The sequence below is a fragment of the Varroa jacobsoni genome, unplaced genomic scaffold, assembly GCF_002532875.2.
Source record: "Varroa jacobsoni isolate VJ856 unplaced genomic scaffold, vjacob_1.0 scaffold_1119, whole genome shotgun sequence".
In the NCBI taxonomy this organism is placed as follows: domain Eukaryota; kingdom Metazoa; phylum Arthropoda; class Arachnida; order Mesostigmata; family Varroidae; genus Varroa; species Varroa jacobsoni.
The window spans coordinates 114,578-133,943 of record NW_019214021.1 but is presented as its reverse complement, the minus strand read 5'-3'; the positions used below and the strand labels follow the sequence as shown (position 1 = coordinate 133,943).

Sequence of the window (19,366 nt, the reverse complement as noted above, 5' to 3'; positions counted from 1 at the left end):
GGCCATTGGAAGGCTGTTGGTGTTGTGCTACTAACTCGATGACGCAGTACAGATCTTCAGACCGTACGGGAAAAAGAAGCAACTTGCGTGAGCGTATGTTAAGGCTAACGGGCCTATCACGCCGAGATTAGTTTTTAGGCTGTCTACTGAGGCGCGTTTCGAGCTTCCGCAACGCGAGTGCTGAAAAAAAGATTTCTCTCTTACCAATCACAGATATTTAAGCTGCGTTCCTGTACAGAATTGTGGCGATAGGCAGGTTGTTGTAATGTCAGGGATCCACTTTTAATAATACAGCGGCAGAGCGCTATTGGCAATGTCCAATCCAATCAAGTTTTGCTTAAGGGACAGCTGGATAGATTACGTGCAAAAGTTCAACTTATAAAATTGTTAAGATTTACGTTACGGCTGTGTGGCAGATGGCGGTATTCAAAACTGTGTGTTCAGGCAAACCAATGGCACCTCTCATTTTCAAGGGATGCGTATCTTCGTGAGGTTTATTTAAAAGCTGATAAGTATGTATCAATCTTCGTACGATGTATTTTTACAGATATTTAATAGTCTGTTCCAAAGAGCGGGGTCACTGGCGACGTAGTTGTTCATGATGAAAGCATAGTCTGCATATCTTGTAAACATGGTTTCACCAGCTATTCAGAAATCCTATAATTTACCACCTAGGTTCTCCTTGAAATCGTTATGAGTACAGGTCTTCAATATTACATTAACTATAAGAACGCGTCGACTTTGTTTTATAGTTTAGCATGTCTTCTTAACTTATACGTATATCTACGATAGGAAGTATTATAAGCTGTCATCTGTTTTTTAATTAACAAAGCACCTATTGTAAAGCGCATCGAGCTTATTTGCATTACCTCTACACGATTGAATTGAAAACATTCGACTATAAAGCATTGATATGAATAAACCGTTTATATACCCAACATATGAATTAAAAGTATAGGTTTTATCGACTTACTAACTACGAAATATTTATGTACATTTTTTGTAGAACACGTACCTTTGTTTAAGCTGTTGCTCCGCAATTTGCATCGAGTTAATGGTTTGTCGAGCTTTTTCCAGCTCGGTACGAAGAGCCTCAAGTTCTCTAGCTAAATTGGCGGGATCCCATACACCGGATATAACTGACACCCCTGATGAACCCGAAGAACCCGCACGACTGGATGGACTTGGTCCGCTTCCTAGAAGAATAATCATACAACAGTAATATAAAAATGCACCGTTTGCATCATTAATAATAATATATATATTCGCGAGCAGAGTATAGATATGTTATAAAGATTACACGATGTTAAACCGAAAGATTACCATTTGTGGTGTATCATAGTAGTCATGAACTCTTCTGTAAAGGAGACTAGTAGATTTCACACAACAGAACCGAAGCAAGAAATTTTTAAATCCTGGACCTGAACGGCGACTTCCCCATTAAAGTAGGTGTGTCTGCCATTAACCTAAACCACAGTCCGTCTAGATAATAAGCCACTGAGTGCAATGCCGTTATCGTTTTACCATCTTCCAGCTCCCCCAGACAAGGTCGTTTTGCGATGTCCAGAGATCAATCAAATAAATATTGCCTATTCGTTAATGAGATGCACTACCCCTTCTCTCGCTTGTCACTTTAAAAAAGTAACTCCGCATCTGTTGGAGGTGCGGCTAAAAAGGGAAGAACACAGCTGCGAGACCGGCAGTAGTCGAGAGAAGGGCCATTGTTTGCAAGCAGAACCACACGAAGACAGACGCTCGATTGGTCCGCTTAGGACGTCGACGAATGTAGCGAAACGGAGCGTCGTTTTCCGACCGATACGGACGTATAAGGAGAAAAATCGAAAGGAAGGTAGGGGAGAGAAAGAATGAGGCCCGACACAGAGAAATGCTAACTCCACATGTGTAAACCATTTGATCGAACGAAGATCGTTTGGCGCTGAGGGGCTAACTGACTATGGCAACCAGTCCTGCATGGTCTGCTTTGGGGAGTTGGCATGAAGTCGTTAACAAAAATGTCACCATAATGTACGCTACAACAACTAGCGGCAAGCCCTCTATGCATACGGACATCTACACAGCGTCCTATCCCTTTGTCAACAATTAGCCGACGGCCGCAGCGTCTGTTCGAGGAACGGTATGCGACTACGGTTACGGGGCTGGCATCTGCCAACTTGGCGTTTACTGCTACGTTACCAGCACCAGTAGGAGTAATTTGCTTGGTCACAAAAACTAGAAAAACAGCATTCGTCAAAGCAGCATCTGATTGCACATTGCCACCGCCGTTCCCGACCCCTTTCCTGTCGATGCCGGTTATCCCGTCCTGCACGGACAGGTCCTGAACGGCTTTCATCTAACGAAACGATTACAGCTAACTTGTGTTCAGGCGAATTGAAAAATGGCCAAACTTCTGTTTGTGTTTGCCGCAGAGGGCGACTACTCTCCGCACCACCATGGCAAAAAAGCATACGTTGAACCGGCATTTAGATTTCAGCTGTATGATAGCATACTATATAGAGGGTAGAATGTAGAACGCTGCCGCAGAGGAAAATGTGTTAAGTAGTATTTGAAGGATCTTTTACTTCGCAGGAAAACTACCGAAAACATATACAGCATAGCAGTATTATTACATAGTTATATTGTATGATCTTTCGAAAATCCGAAGGAAACATATCTTTTTGTGCTACGATAGGGCACGCAGGCTCCTGTATAATTGAATTTCGTCCTGCGCAGCTTCTACAAGATTGAAGTGCTGTGCGCGACTAGGGTTTCAGTTTTTGTTAGATAATTGCTTTTACAAAAAGAACAAATGCTGAAATTAGCAAAGCCAAAATGATTCGCTGAGTGAACATATCGGCATTATTAAATAAAATACAGGAGTAGCAAGCTTATAACAAGCTCATATTAACAAAAAATTTGCGCGAATTACGAAACAACAGGACGAGATCGAGCTTTTTACGCAGCACTGTGTATGTACAGCATCCATATGATTTTATTTTCAACACAATACGAACATGCGGTCTAGTATAGACATTGTTCTAGTCCGCTCTGCGCTAGGCAAGTAGGGAACGGGCCGACAAAAATAAAAATAACACGCTTATAAACCTAGAAGTATCTGGGCATTGGCTGGCAGACGTTAGCCGATCAACTGGCCTTCCCGTCAATCGAGTGTAGGCATTTTATGCTAACCTCAGCTCTTCAGGAAGGCGTTTCAGACTAATGGCCCCACCATTGCTTATTATACATTCGAATCTAACATGTAGTACAAGCTTCTAGATAAAGACGACATCATGTTATTGATTGTTGTTACAATTACTGCGCAGCAGTCGTATGACCGACTCGGCCAATTTGCGAAAGTAAAGAAAAAAATCTATCTACACGTGCACGCTCAGGAAAAGCGTCCCAGTCACAGTTAACAGGCACGCATACATGCGAAATCGACGTGCATTTATCTTCAGATAGGTGCCTCTCACTTAGCAAACTGTCCGGATAGCCCTGGACAAGCGATGGACGTCGTTTTCTAAATAATTTATTGCCTCATCATTAATTAGAAGCGATTTTTATACATCCAACACCGTTATCCTTAGTGGATGCCATACATTTATATTTTGACGCGTTAAATATTAGAAGCTGAATAAGTTCACACTGGCTACAATAGATTATGCTGACTCTGAGGATTCGCCCGAGGACATTTTGTCTGTAAATGACCATTCTTCCATATCTCGGGTAGCCTTCCAACGCGGCACTCATAAAAAATTCATCATAGACTCTAAACTTCCATGAATGATAAATTGTAATGTGCAACATTTAGTGCATTATAAGACTATACATGACGCAACTGTTTCCTCTCATTGTTCTTCCGTTCCACGATATAATTAATTAAAAACACTGAGAAAACGGAGTGCTATTGGACGCATACGTACAGATAAAACGCTGCAGGCAGATCCATCTATGCGACTCACCGTTAATCGGATCAGAGACAAGTTTGAAGCAGATAGAACTATTCAGGATGCTATAGGCAACGTTCCCTATATCAACTAGTTTTACTGGTGAAGAAAAAAAGCGAAAAGTTTTAGCGAGAGATCTCAGTCTGTGGGACAACCAAGTCGCAGGATACCTGATTTGATCGGCGTTAGAAAAATCAAGCCGTCATCGCATTCTAGGACACTGTAGGATAGGGAAAGTTGACCTTTATCACAGATGATGATCCGGAAAGAATATAATTTTGCCAATAATATTTATGGAAATGTAGACAGAATACATAGTTTTCAGGGAAGATTATTTGGAATAAAGAAACTATAATATAACTCAATAGCATAATTAATTGATCGGCCTAATTGCATCTACTGAGCAGCTATAAATACCATTGAAACAGCGAAAAAATACCATTGAAAATTATCAGCAATTACAATTTAGCGCGAAATTTCAGGTGAATGATTAACTGGACCATTGTTTTCTGCCAGCAAGCACAGTTGTTACTTATTACTATTTAACTTTACTGCAAGTTATTTCTTATGACGCACTCGTGAAGACTTGAAAGTAAAGGTGGCAAATTTTACTTCCAACAGGATAGAGCGCCCTCACCCTATGTAAGAGCATACTTTAATAGAAGTCTTAGGCAGATATGGAGTTGTTGCAGAGGAGGTTCTTCAGAGTATTCTGCCGATTGTCTGAACCTGACGGCAATAGGACTTTTCTCGCACGATATACTTTGATGATAGGCCCTGCACCAGAGAACTGACTATAATTAAAAGATCTACAAACCGCAATTGAGCACGAGTGTACCGCAAGAATCAAACGTTCGTTAAAGTTTATGAATGATTCGTTATCACCGCTATACTGACGAGGACGATTCTAATTTTGAATGTCTGCGATTCATCTAGATTTTTTTTCACAAAGAAAAATATAAATGGGTAGGGGAACCGAGATCATTTTTAGGACTATTAGAGTCAATTCTTTTGCTTCCTGCTTCTCTTTTTCTAGGATTTCTTAAACACGCCATTGAGCGTTTGTATATGATTAAGTTTAAAAGCCCGTGGCTCAAAGCGCAGAGTCAAAAGTAGCTAATACACGCAGCGAAATAGTCCAATTCAACTTATAAATTCAGTCGACTCGATTTCTTTTCTGTTAGAAGACCAATACGGTAACGGGTGTTCTTATTCTATTATGCACACACGATTGAATCCCCTGCGCCCCCTTGTCGTTCACTTGTGTAGAACAACCATCGAATACTTCTCCAATCAGCCCTCCCCCCGCCCCTAGAATTCATTATAAAAGTAAATTTCACAACAGTCACTATCACGCCGGTAGCAAACATATTTATAGCAGACGGGTGATAGTTTTAGATGCGATGAGAAATAGTCGGTTTTGTTGTTTCGCGCGTTTGCTTACTGCCTTTGTTCTGTTTGCCCCTTTTTTCTCGGCGTTGAGGACCTTACGCTGCTGTCACTCCTGTTGCTGACTCTGGTCGGATTAGTTGAATAGCGAACGTGTCAGTGCCGGCCACTTGTCCATGAGGCAACGAAAAGCACGGGAAATGAAACAAAGATAATTATTACGACATAACGGATCGGTGATGAAAAATATGAACGCAGACAAGTGAACGAGAATACTAAGTGAGTACCAACGCTACCTGTAAACGTAGCCCGTTCTTCAGTTCTTACCGTGACGTAAGGGTGGTGGAAACGTTGCTTACTTAAGTGCTATACATGCATCGATAACATCTTCCTCTTTTCATAACTACAAGGAGGCAGACTTTCAGAAGAAATTGGTTTATTTGTTAGCCGCAACGATGAACTCGACACAACTCTCTTAGCTTAACGTGTCCTCATTAACTTGTTCTTGTCCTCGTTAACTAAATATGGTTCTTGCCTCTACCTCAACGCCAAAGTAAGATAATCGTATATTTCGCTGTGCTTACTGATTCTAATAGAAACGTATCTGAGCTAAGCCAACTTCAACGGAGTCCCCGCTTAACTAAAGATTGCTCGATTACGTTTTGCTGAGTCTCATGCTTGTCTGGTAATATACTCGCAAAACTTAGCACTACGGTTCACGGATACCATTACGCATTTGCAGCCTTGAGCTGATAGACGACTATCGGCCAGATGTTTTTCTCTTCGAGGAAGACTTGTCGCCGGTCAAGCAGTTACGAGCAACCTAATTCTTTCTTCTTGTCACTACCCAGCTTCTTTTCTCCATGGTAACGGAATGCTGATATATCAGCAGCTGTTTTGCACGGAGTGATGGTCTCTTCTTGCTGGCCTTCGGCTAAGACACTCAGGGACAACTACAACGCTTCGGTGTTCGCTGAAACACATGCCTTAATGAGCATAGTCAGACTTTATCCCCCGGAGGCGGCGTTCTATAACGGCGAGCTCAAGTTGGGGGCATGTCGGCGTTCGAAACGAGTTGGCCAACATGGGCAAGTTACGACCGGCCGTTCGCCTTTGCTCCTCTATTTAGCCTTTTTTTCCGCTTTTCTGTCTTTTGGCAAAATAACTCATTACCCTTTAGCTTTCCCGAGAGAAAGGCATATCAGTTAACGTTTGCGATCCTGATTTCTTCTGCTTTTGCACAAAGAACGTCTGTTTCCTTTTGTACTTTTTGGTACAGCTTCGTCGTAAACGTCTACAGATGCAATTTATCATTGCGACAATGAGTCAGCTCCGTGTTAGAGTGTACCGCTGTCATTTCCGCAGCGTGTGTGGCTCGTAATGACAAAAGGACGGGCTACCGTTAAGTCCCATCGGTGTTTAGTACTCCGGTACTGGAGACGTAACTGACATTCTCCCGGCCGTTGCCTATTTTTAATTCTAGCTTACTCCTTTCCAACTATTACTATTAGCCCACTCTCATCTACGCATGGCCATTGAGGGCCTGAAGTGAAAACGGAAAAGGAGAGTCACTGGGAAAGAGACAAACACATCTAACAATAGCTGCCAAAGACTAAACTTAAACGGCGAGGGTCGGGGGCATTCGGCACAAGGAGCGGCTCATAGCCGCGGACACGCGGACGCAAGTGAACGAGTGCACGGAAAGATATGGGCGTAGGGGCCACGGAGGCACGTCAGTTTAACTGCATTAGGGTTTTTAGCGTGATTGGCCGTCCCTTACCTTCTTAAGGCTTAACAGGAGATTCGTCCACACAGCCTACGCAATGACATATCCATACACAAACACTCATAACGAAACTCACGAGGCGTCTCATGAGCTTTAAATATTTGCAGCAGCGAGTTGCTATTTTTCTAATACGCACGGAAGTGCGCAACACGGCATATACTAGAAGAAAATATATTGAATAGCATGAGGCGGATGGAAGTACGGAGACGATGAGCAGTGGTAAATTCAGTTTAGGCTATCAACGTCAGGGGCACGATATCGCCTGTCTCTACTCGAAGTGATCTCTACGTGGTAGTAACGTACACTCATATACAGAACCATATGCCACATATTTGATAATTTGTGTGGTCACTTAGCACATGCTTGTGGTATCCCGCGATTTTACCACGACTGCCAAGAGGAAGCTATTTATATTCTTTGCTGGCCCGCTAATGGGGACAATTCATAGTGCCTGCGAACCTGTACTATTATTCCGTAAATCAAGCGTGTTGTATCACCGTATGAGAGCATTTACATTGTAGCGTGAGTTTAAATCTGGACGTATCTACGGCAAGTGGAATCGTTTGCGAGCCAATGTAATAGTTGGGTACTGTATACCTTTTCAGAAAATGAAAAATACGTATACAGTTACATTTGTTTATTTGTTGGTGAATGGTAACCCTGGACCCCTGGGTAGGTAAAAAATCTATTTTTTTTGGGGAGTGGGTCAAACGGTGAATAGTGAAGCCGATAAAATGATGTACGTCTTTGGAAAAATTTTACGTTTACCCCAATAAACAAATTGATATTCTTGACAGCTTTTCATTTGGTTCTTGCTCCGGTCATCCAGCGCTCTTGATCGTAATCATTATATTCAAAAACGGCAATTTTTTCTTGAATAAAACGACCAATATAGAAACAATTCGCCATTTCTCACAATTAGGCGAATATAAGCTATTAGCAAATCCCTTTAGAGCGGACAAACCCTGACCAAATCATTTCTAACTTCTTGTCCCATATCGACGGTCTATGTTTTTGCTTGCTTTTTGCGGCTTTTGAAAAACCTAAAAAGAAAAATAAGACAAGCTAGAAGATGCTTAGAAAGGTTTTGACGCTATGGTTCTAGAAGTGAATCAAAGATCCATGTTTGATATGCCTGGATTTTTGATACGGAAATTAACGGCCGTTCTGAAAAGGAGAATACCAATGGTCAATTGGGTCACCCAGATAAGCTCCCACAGCTGATCCTTTTGAGATTCTTTGTGCTCCCCCCTGCACCTCTCGGACCTTGGCCGCTTTGAGCACTTACATATTAGTGCCCAATTACTATTATAACCTATTTGTGGATTAAATAGGAAATATCTTGACAATAGTTAGTAAGCGGCTTAGACACTAAAATTGAAGCTGTACTTGCCGTAAATAATGGTTATATTGTCTAAGCATGACTATGAAAAACAGCATTTCTAGCACCAGTGAAGTATTTTGTCTTGTTTAGATACGGGCTTACGGATAACTCATAAGAGCCATTCTGACCTTAGATGTGCTGCAGTCTGTATATATATACATATATGCAGGTATTGCAAAGATAACTTGACAAATGTACATTATATAACAAGTTGCCGGGCTATTGAAATGCTTCCGGAAGGAAAAGCAAGACCGAGTGTTTGGGCGTTTCTTATTATATTATATACGTTAATCCAGCATAGAAGATCTAATTTGCACTATATATATATATATATATATATTGTGCGACATATGTTATATACATAAACAGCGTCACATAGTAATGTCGAAACAGTGTTAGTCAAATGTCCTGCCAAGGACTGCTTCCATAAGTCGATCCTTTTAGTATAATAAAAGTTCTCGTTAATTTAACACTAATGTTTTAATAAATTCTCTTTTTAATGTCGAAGATTGTTTTCGGCATTATGTTACTCCTTCACGTTATTTTGCAGGAAGGAATCGGGAGAAGTCAATACAAGTCTTTGATGTTATCGCCACGTACCGAGGTAAACCAATATAAAAACATGGTTTTAGACAGATTCTTTTCCACGCTGTGTGGCAAGATGCCCCACCTCGTTAACACCAAAGGTTATCTGCACACAGCGTCGTCATTTTAGGCTGCAAAAAAAGATTGTACAATAGAGCTCATCACCTCCATCGTCATTTTCAAGGAAAGGCCCGATGATAGTTTCAGACCACAAACCGTACCAGAATTTCTTCTTCTAGAGTGGCTGCGTGTCGCTTGCACTTGGATTCTCTCCTAAATGAGTCCTAAATATGAGGATTGTGTTTATTAGTTCAGCAATTTTAATTAATTTAGGAAATCCGCAATAGACCATATTTCAAGCGCGGGTCTTTACGGAAAACGAACGCTATCCTAAAGTGTAACATTCCGTTATTACCTATCGCACACGCTAATGTGTTTACCACTAAGTAACCTACTATTCTTTGCGGGTTGGCAGGTTGAGGGCGTAAAAAGACGAATCGGTCGACAACTTACATAAGTTACCGACCAATTTCATCTGTATATATACTCTTACAAAACTCAGTGTAAGGATATTTACTTTATTGTGCTATAGTAGAAGGCCGACAAGCATCGTGTGCTTTCGTTCGCCGGAACTCTCTCTGTGCTCGGAGACTCATGCTGATATTGAGAGCAAGTACACGTGTACTCCATAGCACAAAAATATTCATCTATAAGAGGAATATTTATATCTGCTGACCAGTTAACGTTGTTGCATTTAAAAACAGCACAGCCATAGGCGATATTAATGCCATTTGCTCCAAACATAACTAACCACTGTGTTTTTTATCAAACAGTAACAAAAACGACCTTGTAACCTTTAGTTGGGCTTAAAAGTAGACATACGAACTATGGCGATACTAAAAAAACAAGCAAGGAAAAAAAAGAAAGGAAAAAGATATGTGACATTTACTGCGATCGTCCTGTAGCTTCTGGTGCTTTGGGATGCCACCGTGACTATCGCATCCCTATTGCAACGTTTACTACCGCTTCTCGAGTGCCAACTAATTGTTGTTTAAGTGCCATACGAGGCCGAATACGATCTCCACGGCTTGAGTCGTTGGTGTTCGCGTAATTGCTATCGTTGGCTTTTTTAGGGATGGAAATATTGCCCACTGCTGTTGCTTTTGGGGCTACTAAAGAGGCCAGGTGTAGTTGGCCCTGGCTTCTTGCTAACGGGCCTCAGCGGAGCAGGAACTATGTGTAAGGGTACGAAAGGCAGGACCGCTCTAGGCGAAGGTAAGGCATCGGAAAGAGGTCAAGGGGAATGGAAGTTGTCCCACAGGTTAAAGAGAGAAGTACTGTCCCTGTAGTACAGTTAGAGGAAGGGGCCAAAAGTTTGCTTCTGCATTTCTCCTGTGCGAGGTCATAGAAGAAGTGGAAGACGACAAACAACAGCAGCAGCAGCAGCAACAGCAGCATTACCACCGCTGCCAAAAAGACGTCGCCGCCGTTTCTGTTGCTGTGACCCCTCACTGGAGTCGACAAAAGGCTGCTGTTAGCCAAGCGACTCACGGAACCATTACAGCGAAGCAAACAACTCGCCGACCTACTTACCAACAGAGTGGTAGGCGGAGAAGAGATACCTCCACCGGCCTGTGGTGGTCTTTTACACCAAGATTCACAACTCGGTCGCCTGGCCGAGTTTCAACCCACTCACTTACCCCTCCTCTTCCAACGAACCACAGCTCTCTCGAACCATCACGTCGGGCGGTGATAGCGGCGGGAGAGAGACTTTGCTCGCTGGCTGCTCACCCAATCGCCCGGTCGCTAGCAACGGAGTGCGGTAATGAGACGATTCGCGATGTTGACGGCGGCGGGGCCGCCGCTGAGAAAGCTCATCGGAAGCAGTGAAGGCTGCTCCTGCAGTCGTGCAACTGTTCTAATTTCGTTCTGCAGATGGACGCTGACCTAACGGGAGTCCAAGCAAATGCCGCACGGTCAGATGGTAACTGACTACTACCACTATTCGCTAAATACTCCCCTTTTCGCGCTTAATCAGCAATGAGAAGATGGCAGTCGTTAGGGCGTCACTAGCCAATGCCATCGCTGCTAGGTTGGCAGACACTCTCGAGCAACAGAGTGTTTCCAGGGCTACGCTGTATGGCGTATAGGCTCGAAGGAGTCAAGGCGGGATCCCGAGGGAATCAGGAATCACTTAGAGGAAAAAGACGGTTGGAGAGAGTACGCAAGACCAGAGGCTGGTTCACATGCCGCTGCTGCCACCGTTACTCTACCGTTACTTTCACCAGTAACGGTGGCTGGTTGCTGTTATCAGTTCAGGAGCGAGTCGAGACCGACAACAACAATGACGACCAGGAAGGCAGGCTGTAGCGCACAGACCAAACCATTCTTCTGTCTGCCTTCCTGCATCCTGTCGACCAAGCAGCTACCTACCCTAGATACCCTAGCAGCAAAAGACCGGGATACAGGAAGAGCGAGTGAGCACGTCGGATACATCACCACAGAGCACCATGGCCTGCACATATTGTATCACGCACCACATCACCTACAATCCTATCAAGAAACCTCTCACCTCTTACTACTACCTCTCACCTAGTTCGACGTAGTGGTTCTCCTGTGGGAAGTTCTGAAAGGAAAGATCATTCTTTCATGACAGCGTCAAAGTTAGTTTGGCTGTAGTTCTCGTTGCTTTTTATGACGCTTTATATAAGGTATATGAAAACGTAAATATACGATTTGTTTATAATATTCCCGTTTGATTTTAAGATGATCCTATTAAATTCAAATAACTTCCAGTGATTCCCGATGTTAGTAACCACAACGACCTAACGGCAAAAAGCGATTGTAAGTATGAATTCATCGAAATATCTTCTGCGTATTGCCAGTACTTCTACACCACTTTCCTTGTCAGGGGACCGACACTTGCTTAGCCGCATGGCGCTAAACTGATGTTAGGCCGGTATCGTGCATTCGGAAAAATGACAGCACTCGTACAGTGGAGCCGCATAATAAACCACGGTTGTCAAAACAGCGTTCCTGTACGCCAGCGTACGGAACGCGAACCGATGATTGTGGATGTCTAAATGGCTTCGTGAAGTAATGGTACGCGCAGTGTAGCATCTGCTAACGACCAGTTTTGTGGACAATCCCATAAATGGCCTCGAAAGGTCACCCATCTTCTCACCTGGCTACGGCGAAACAAACAGCAAACAGCCGAAGCACATTATGCAAAGGAGCTACGGTTCGCAGCCGGCCGGCTTCCTGCTTTGCGTGCTTCTTGCTCGTACACAGATGTCTATGACAGGTATTCTTCTAGGCCTTACAGCCGTATCATAGTGCTTGCACGTCCTCTACGCCCGTTTCCTCCTCTCCTTCATTCATATTCTCATCTACCTCCACAGAAGTACCAAGGTACAAACACATAGGCCAACTTCAACAGCACAAGCAGCTGGATAAGACGGGACGTTGCGAATGTGTGGCCATAATGGCACGAAAAACTGTGAGAAGCATTCATTGCTTGCAGCCATAGATTTGTTCTTTACTTCGAGGCAAATAGAGGCCTAGACATCCGTTTTGTTCTCATAGAAAGTATACAGATATAGACATTGTTAATGGGAAGCCTTCTTTTTCTTAATGCCCTCAAAGTATCTATATATAAGACACTACCCATTATGTAAATTCGCAGTCGAGAAAAATTCTCCGTAATAGAACGCGTCACCTGAAAGGCTGCATAGCTCTATTCCGCCCCCCGTCCGTCCACACCCCATCCCATCCCGAAGAGATCAGCACAATGCTTCCAGTTGTTGAATCTACTACATACATTAACGGTAGCTAACAGGGCTTGTAGATCTGTGTCCTTTCTCCTGCTTGACGCAGTCACGACATAATCAAGTAATGCATGCACGCACGCGGGTTCAAGATGTCGACTAGCATTTTCTCTGCCCGCGGCAGAGTAATTACGTTCTTCAGCAGCGTCAAGCTATACTGATACAAGTACTGTTTTAGGCTATAGTAGCTTCTTACGTTTCCCTTCTGCAATCCTCAGTAGTCTATAGAGGAGAATCGTAAGGCAGCATAAAGTTATGGGCGACTTCTTATCGGGAACAGAGAATCCAGCAGGGCAGGCGGCACGAACAATACCGCTATTTGAGTGGATGACTGGGCATTTTTCGTCGAGACATCAGGTCTTTATGCACTTGTTGGTAACCAAATGCCAGGAGTACCAAGAGTTCGGTTGCTGTGTACTCTAACGGCTTCTTAATTTAATTGCCCTTAGGAAGCATAATTGACAGAAGTGAATATTTTGCGAATAAAAGATCGGGGGACGAACGTTTTTTACTTGAAAACCGTGACGGCTGTGGAACCTTATTGTCGAAAGGCCTTAGCGCAGCACACAGGCGAAATGAAGGAAGGTTATCTATTTTTAGTAGACTTGTTTTTAGTTCATTATAAGCAGCGAGAATAATCTGTTCGTATTCAACGTTGAAAATCCTATTTCATGCGTTCTTCCCATAATTCATAGAGAAGGCGGCCTTACAGATAGTGCGAGAAACGATCATATGAGGCTATAAAAGGAATTTATAAGTACACGTTGAAGCGTCGTTTAAACATCAGTTAAAAACACCATACTCCGCAAATAATATTTGCAATCGGTGTATTTTTAAATTTGTGTTTTTAGAGAATCATAATTGTTTCCCTCAGGCTATATGGTCATGTTTTGAATGAGGATTGAGTTAAGGACCCTTAGCTGTTAGTTAGGGCATGTATTCGAAAAAATCCGAGCCCATTAAGTACAATTTCGTTTTTCTAATTTTCCTTTGCCTTTAAACTCTGATCAGGCCTTAAGGATAAATGTGTAGAATGGATTAGTTCTATGTCCTGTAAACTCATAAGCAATCCCTATAACTGTTCCGATCGAATAAATAAACCTAGGCAAGTGGATTACAAGCGCGTTTTGTGTCACGGAGAAATACGCATCACAAATACTTTTTACTACGTTTGTGATTTGCAAGGCTTTCAGGGAGACAATCTGTAAACAATTGGTCCAATTCCTTTATCGTAAGTGATCGAATCCGACGAGCTGCCGTTGTCCAGATCCTTATAGTGACAAAGTAGCAAAGAGCGAACCTACTATGTACAGCTCACGCACTCACAACGCGGCAAACTATGGCTGTTTGTTATAAAATGCAAGGTATGAACATTATCCATCTCACTAAAAAAAAACACGGCCTTGTTTTAAATAAAACGTCTTTTCAAAAAAATTTTATCGCTATTCACCGAATCTCGTACAGGGCGGCAATAAACTTTCGACCGATACGCGTCATAGTTTGCTTCTGCCGTCACAGCAAAGCATTGTGGCCTTAATGAGGCTAGTATTTTGCCACGCGACGAATGAACAAAAACGTTTAATTATTTTATCAAAGGCGGAAAATGTCCGAGTGATTCATACATCGTGAACGTCCATACTTCCGTATCGGAATACCGAGCGAATTTTGTATCGTTTTTGTCAATACCGTCAACATTCGGATGGTCCAAATTTTTAGCGTTCGATCTGATTCTAGTTGACTTTAACAGACATCATTTGATGACGGCCCACGTTCAGGCCAGCCAACCGGCCGTCCGTTTAAGCTGGGCTGTTACCGGCGACTAGCTAGGTGTAAGGGGCCGTTACCATCTGTCTGCTAGTCAGCCATTCACCATTAAAACAGCCATATCAGCCAGGATATGAAAATCGTAAAATCACAAAGGAGGCCCTTGGTCCTTGTATCGTTACTGTGGTAGATTTAGTACCTTTCCGCTAAACTGTCTGCTTGGTTTGTTTTAACTTCGGCGTAGTTTGCTGTAATTTGTTGTTGTTATGTGTGTCATGCTCTACATTCGACAGATCGAGGGGGGTGCCTCGCACCCATCGTACTTTTGACAACGAGGCGATCCACAACAGAAAGCCTCGATCGCTTTCAATATATGCTGTTACGTGTGTACAAAAAACAACAATGCTCGAATGGCCGCTATGAAAAAATAAAGTTTTATTTCTTCCACTGATCCACAGGTACATTGAGTAATGCTATTCGTAATGACGACGATTTCAACTATGTTTGTCAGTTTGTTTTTAGCTATCATCATCACGACAATCGTTCGATGTGATACACGAACGACAATTACAATAGAAGCCATCAGACAGATTGGTACAATGTACGCCGGCTGGCACAGCAGCAGCAGCATAGGGTTAGATCTATACATTGACCTTTATCGAAGCCCTGTACACTCTTCTATTCGTTGTTAAGCGTATCAACAACACGATCGGCTCTGTATAGGTGGTCAGTGGCTTTGCATAGTACTTACAAAGCTCTAGCAGGCTATAGAGGTCTTAATCATACAAATAAATCGACCCTGATATTCATTAACAGAAGGTAATAGCTATTACGCGTTTTGTTACGTGTGTGTGTGAACCGTGCGCTCTACTTATCGGCCTGAATAGGTAATATCTAATAGGCTTTAACTGGTAATGTTATATAGATATTTTTGTATAACAATGAAGATCGGTATAGGGATCAGAAGACGTTAGATATGGATTGAAGAACGTTCGCTTCTTCTAGACATTTAGAATTTTTGGACATTATCCTCGCACAGAAAAAGTTGGCTTTTCGAAACTTGATTATTTCTATATCAATATTGTTACACCGCATCATTGTTTGCACTCGCTCTACACCAATGGAAATTTTATCAGGGTGTATTTTTTCCAGTAATTGTAAATATGTCTAAAATGGAGTAATTTTATTAAATGGCCGCGACCTAACAAACAATATGTGAACCAAAGTGTCCGTTCTCTTTGTCTGGCTTCAGTCATTAATAGGTATATGCAAATAGAAGCCAGCCTTTGGTTCTTTTCCCATGGGTCCTACTACGTCTGTTCGTCATTCGTGTCTCAAAAATAAAAGACTAATAGCAAATCTAAACGTCGATTTGCTTCATGGAACGGTCATCACGACAGTCACTTTCAGTCACCAGTCTCCTGGTACCGACTACCACTGGCGCCCAACCTCGGTCACACTAAAACATTGACAGAATATGGCCGGTACTTCAGCTCGGTCAGTGTCAACAACCGCTAATATGTTTTTTTGAAAGTGTGGTCTTTCCCGGTATGCGGTTAATTATTAATATTATAGAGGCGCATATAGAAAAACCCCAAGGGGAAGTTAGCCGGCATGGGGACTGTTTGGCGGCTTTAGGATAAGACTTTTCCCGAGAAGGAAGGATAAATTGTCTGACCACAAGAAGACTTGGGCGATGACAGGGGCAACTGACGTGAAAACTAGCTGAGATGTTTCCCGCGGGAAAATAAAATAGCTCGGAAATAGCTCTTACTGTTCAACATCTCCGCTAAAAAACAGAAATGAAGCTGACTTTTTTTCTCCATCATTAGCTTAAATTCGTTCTTATTTTTTCTTTTCCATTTTTGGTTACTCTCCCAAGGGACGCCGCGATCTCTTCTTGCTCCTTGTTACCCTTTGATTCTAGAACAAGAACATCCTTCCTACTATATAGAAAGGCCTGATCTGACCTTGAAAATTGGAAGCTAATCGTTCCAGCTTTTATACTCGGACTAATTAACGTTTGTAGATCATACTTTCTTTGTAATCTTTGCGGAGGTAATTGGTATTTCAATATGCTTTCCGGTATATTTAATAAATAAATAAATAAAAATAAATAAAAAAATAGATAAAAATGTCTCGGAACTATTCGTGGGAGAATAATAAATTATAAACAGAATATAAATATTTGAAGTATAGTTTAGATGACCTAAAGGAAATAGGTAGGTTCTGTAGGAGTTACGCGGTAACGTTGTGAAGTAGATCGCTCCATGCTATAGCGACTAATAATCAATGAAATGTTTAGGACCAAATACTTCGCTATAGTCCCGTTGACTCTCTAATGCACCGCTCTTCACGCAACGTTCATAAAAATGGTGAAGCTTACTTCATAATCACCTCTAATAATATTACGGATCCATTAGTAATAATATTACGATTTCACTTGGATAGAGCTACAAGTTTGTTTATAGTGACATATTTATAGTTCTGAGTCTATAATATCCTTCGTTTGTTTGAACTGGCTTGACCTGATCGCGCCCGCTTATGTGCCTATTAAGCGACATATTTAGTATAGCCGCGTTGTTTAGGTCACCTAAATCGGCCCGTTTTTTATTACTGTATAAGACAGACCCACATACGCACATACATCTACAACGACTAATATACAACACTGATGCACCGACGAACTCCTTTTCCTAGAAACAACAGAACCTTTGCGCCCGTCCACTGAAGTTGGCCTGTAGGCGAGCAGGACAGATCCGCGTCAGTGCCCTTATTACTGTTAGCATTGAATACTTGGAGCTTTACATCCGGAGCAGCTGTGGGGCATCATTTCAAACGGACTACATCCACTACTACAACTAGCGGATTTAGCTAGTAGTGTTGAGCACTAAAGGCTGTCTAGAGTATCATGTGGCTGATGTAGTTAGAAGGGTGAAAAAGGCCAAGGGAGGTGGCAGGGGGCTCACAAGTTACGGTCCAGCCAAACCCGCATAGGGCAAAGCGATGTCGGTTCGCTGGCAATAGGCGTAGCTTTCGTTTTCTCTGGGGGCCGTGTGCATTTCCACGATAACCAGGCTACCTCCATACAACGCTTCTAAACCTTTCCATCGTTTGTGAGTTGCCCGTTACCCCTGTTCGGTCTACACTAAACAATTGCCACAACTTGCTGCGTAGACACCGCTCGCTGCACTCCAAGCGGCTGCCATCAGCGTTGTGTCCCCACGGACTCGCTTGAGAAGTCTGCCGAAAGCTTTTTAATAAGCGTTCTTTTGTACGGTGTGTAACGGATCTGGTAGGAACGTTCTATTGGTAGCGCCAAAGTTCAGCGGTCGGCCTCCTCTGTTGTATTCTTGCCTAGCTCAAGCAGCTTTCAAGCGTCGAAACGTGCAGTTACTTAGCGGAAAATCTCAAAGCTGCGTTCCATAACGTATAGCAGGTTAGCAGCACGTAGATAGCTAGAATATCCGACGTTTAATAATATAACAATAAAAACGTAGGTGTTTCAATTAAGGGTAATAATAATAATAATAATAATAATGATATTAAATGCCTTCGCGAGAAAATTATATGAAGACTTGACCGAACAGTCATGCGTAGCTTAAATAAATTCCTTTTCCAAATCGACAATTACGAGACACTTTTGCTGTAATGTAAGAAATCATTATTCACGAGCTGAGTTCCCGATAAAAAAAACCGACATAATAATTTTTGGCCAATCGTCGACGATGAATATCTGATGGACAGCTGGCTTCGTATGCCTTGTTTGATTCTTTCCCGGAGAGGACAACAGCTGCTACCAGGTTCTATAACGGGCTATCGTCATAAGGAGCCTTTGTAGGAGATTAGACAATTCCAAACAAACCTTCGTACGCTATTTGTTATTTGAATCGTCTCCCGGATACTTTATCTCTCCGCCTGTCCGCACATAAACCCATAGTAGTAGTTACGATAGCGATTAATACATGTATTTTTATGCGCTATGAGGGTTTCGCTAATAATTTACCTCACATTGGTTTTTGACGCCTTATTTATAGCACTTGTTACAGTTGGTGTCTTAAGTTGAGCTAATTTCCGACGACACCGATATGACAATAGTGAGATGTATTCTATAATTAGAAATCCTCCTAGGTATTACTAACTACGCCAGTGTCATGTAGACAAGGTCCTTGCAAGTGACGTAGCTAAAAATGGGTAAAAAAAACAAAGGCAACAATGCAAACCTATCGATTTCATCCGTCTACGTATCTATACCTACACAAATGTACAAGCATCTGTATCTATCTCCACCACCGTGTTGGAAAAATCCTACATTGCAGGGAGAGAAATCGCCACCTGTCCTTATGTTTTTGATTGTTACATCAGTCCGGATATTTACTTAACGTCTGCCCGTCGGACTGTCAAACGCGAAACTAAATCGTTAGCAAGGCTTCTAGATAGGCTGAATCCTATGTAGGTTTTTAGCGGTGTCTAGTTGTCGTTAGGACGATGTAAGATGTCACCATAAGCTCGACTAAATCAGTGAGCACTGGCGCTCGCTAAACGTTTGCCAACGATCCTATCAGTAATAGCGATAACACCGTAGCGATTATAGAGACTGGGTGGGTTTGAGCGATGAAAAAGTTTGACGCTGTAACACACTACAATGGCGTCAGTTTAAAGAACACATTTGTCCTAATCGAATGAC

At 42.4% G+C, this 19,366-nt stretch overlaps 1 protein-coding gene across 1 annotated transcript in view; it reads right to left on the bottom strand.

The window, feature by feature from the left end:
* Nucleotides 1-19,366, bottom strand: part of LOC111266817 (uncharacterized) — a 74,793-nt gene that overhangs the window by 14,060 nt on the left and 41,367 nt on the right. Inside the window, exon 6 of the mRNA XM_022844618.2 lies at nt 1,016-1,196. Within this exon, the coding sequence (XP_022700353.1) occupies nt 1,016-1,196 (181 nt within the window). The remainder of the gene's footprint in view (nt 1-1,015; nt 1,197-19,366) is intronic.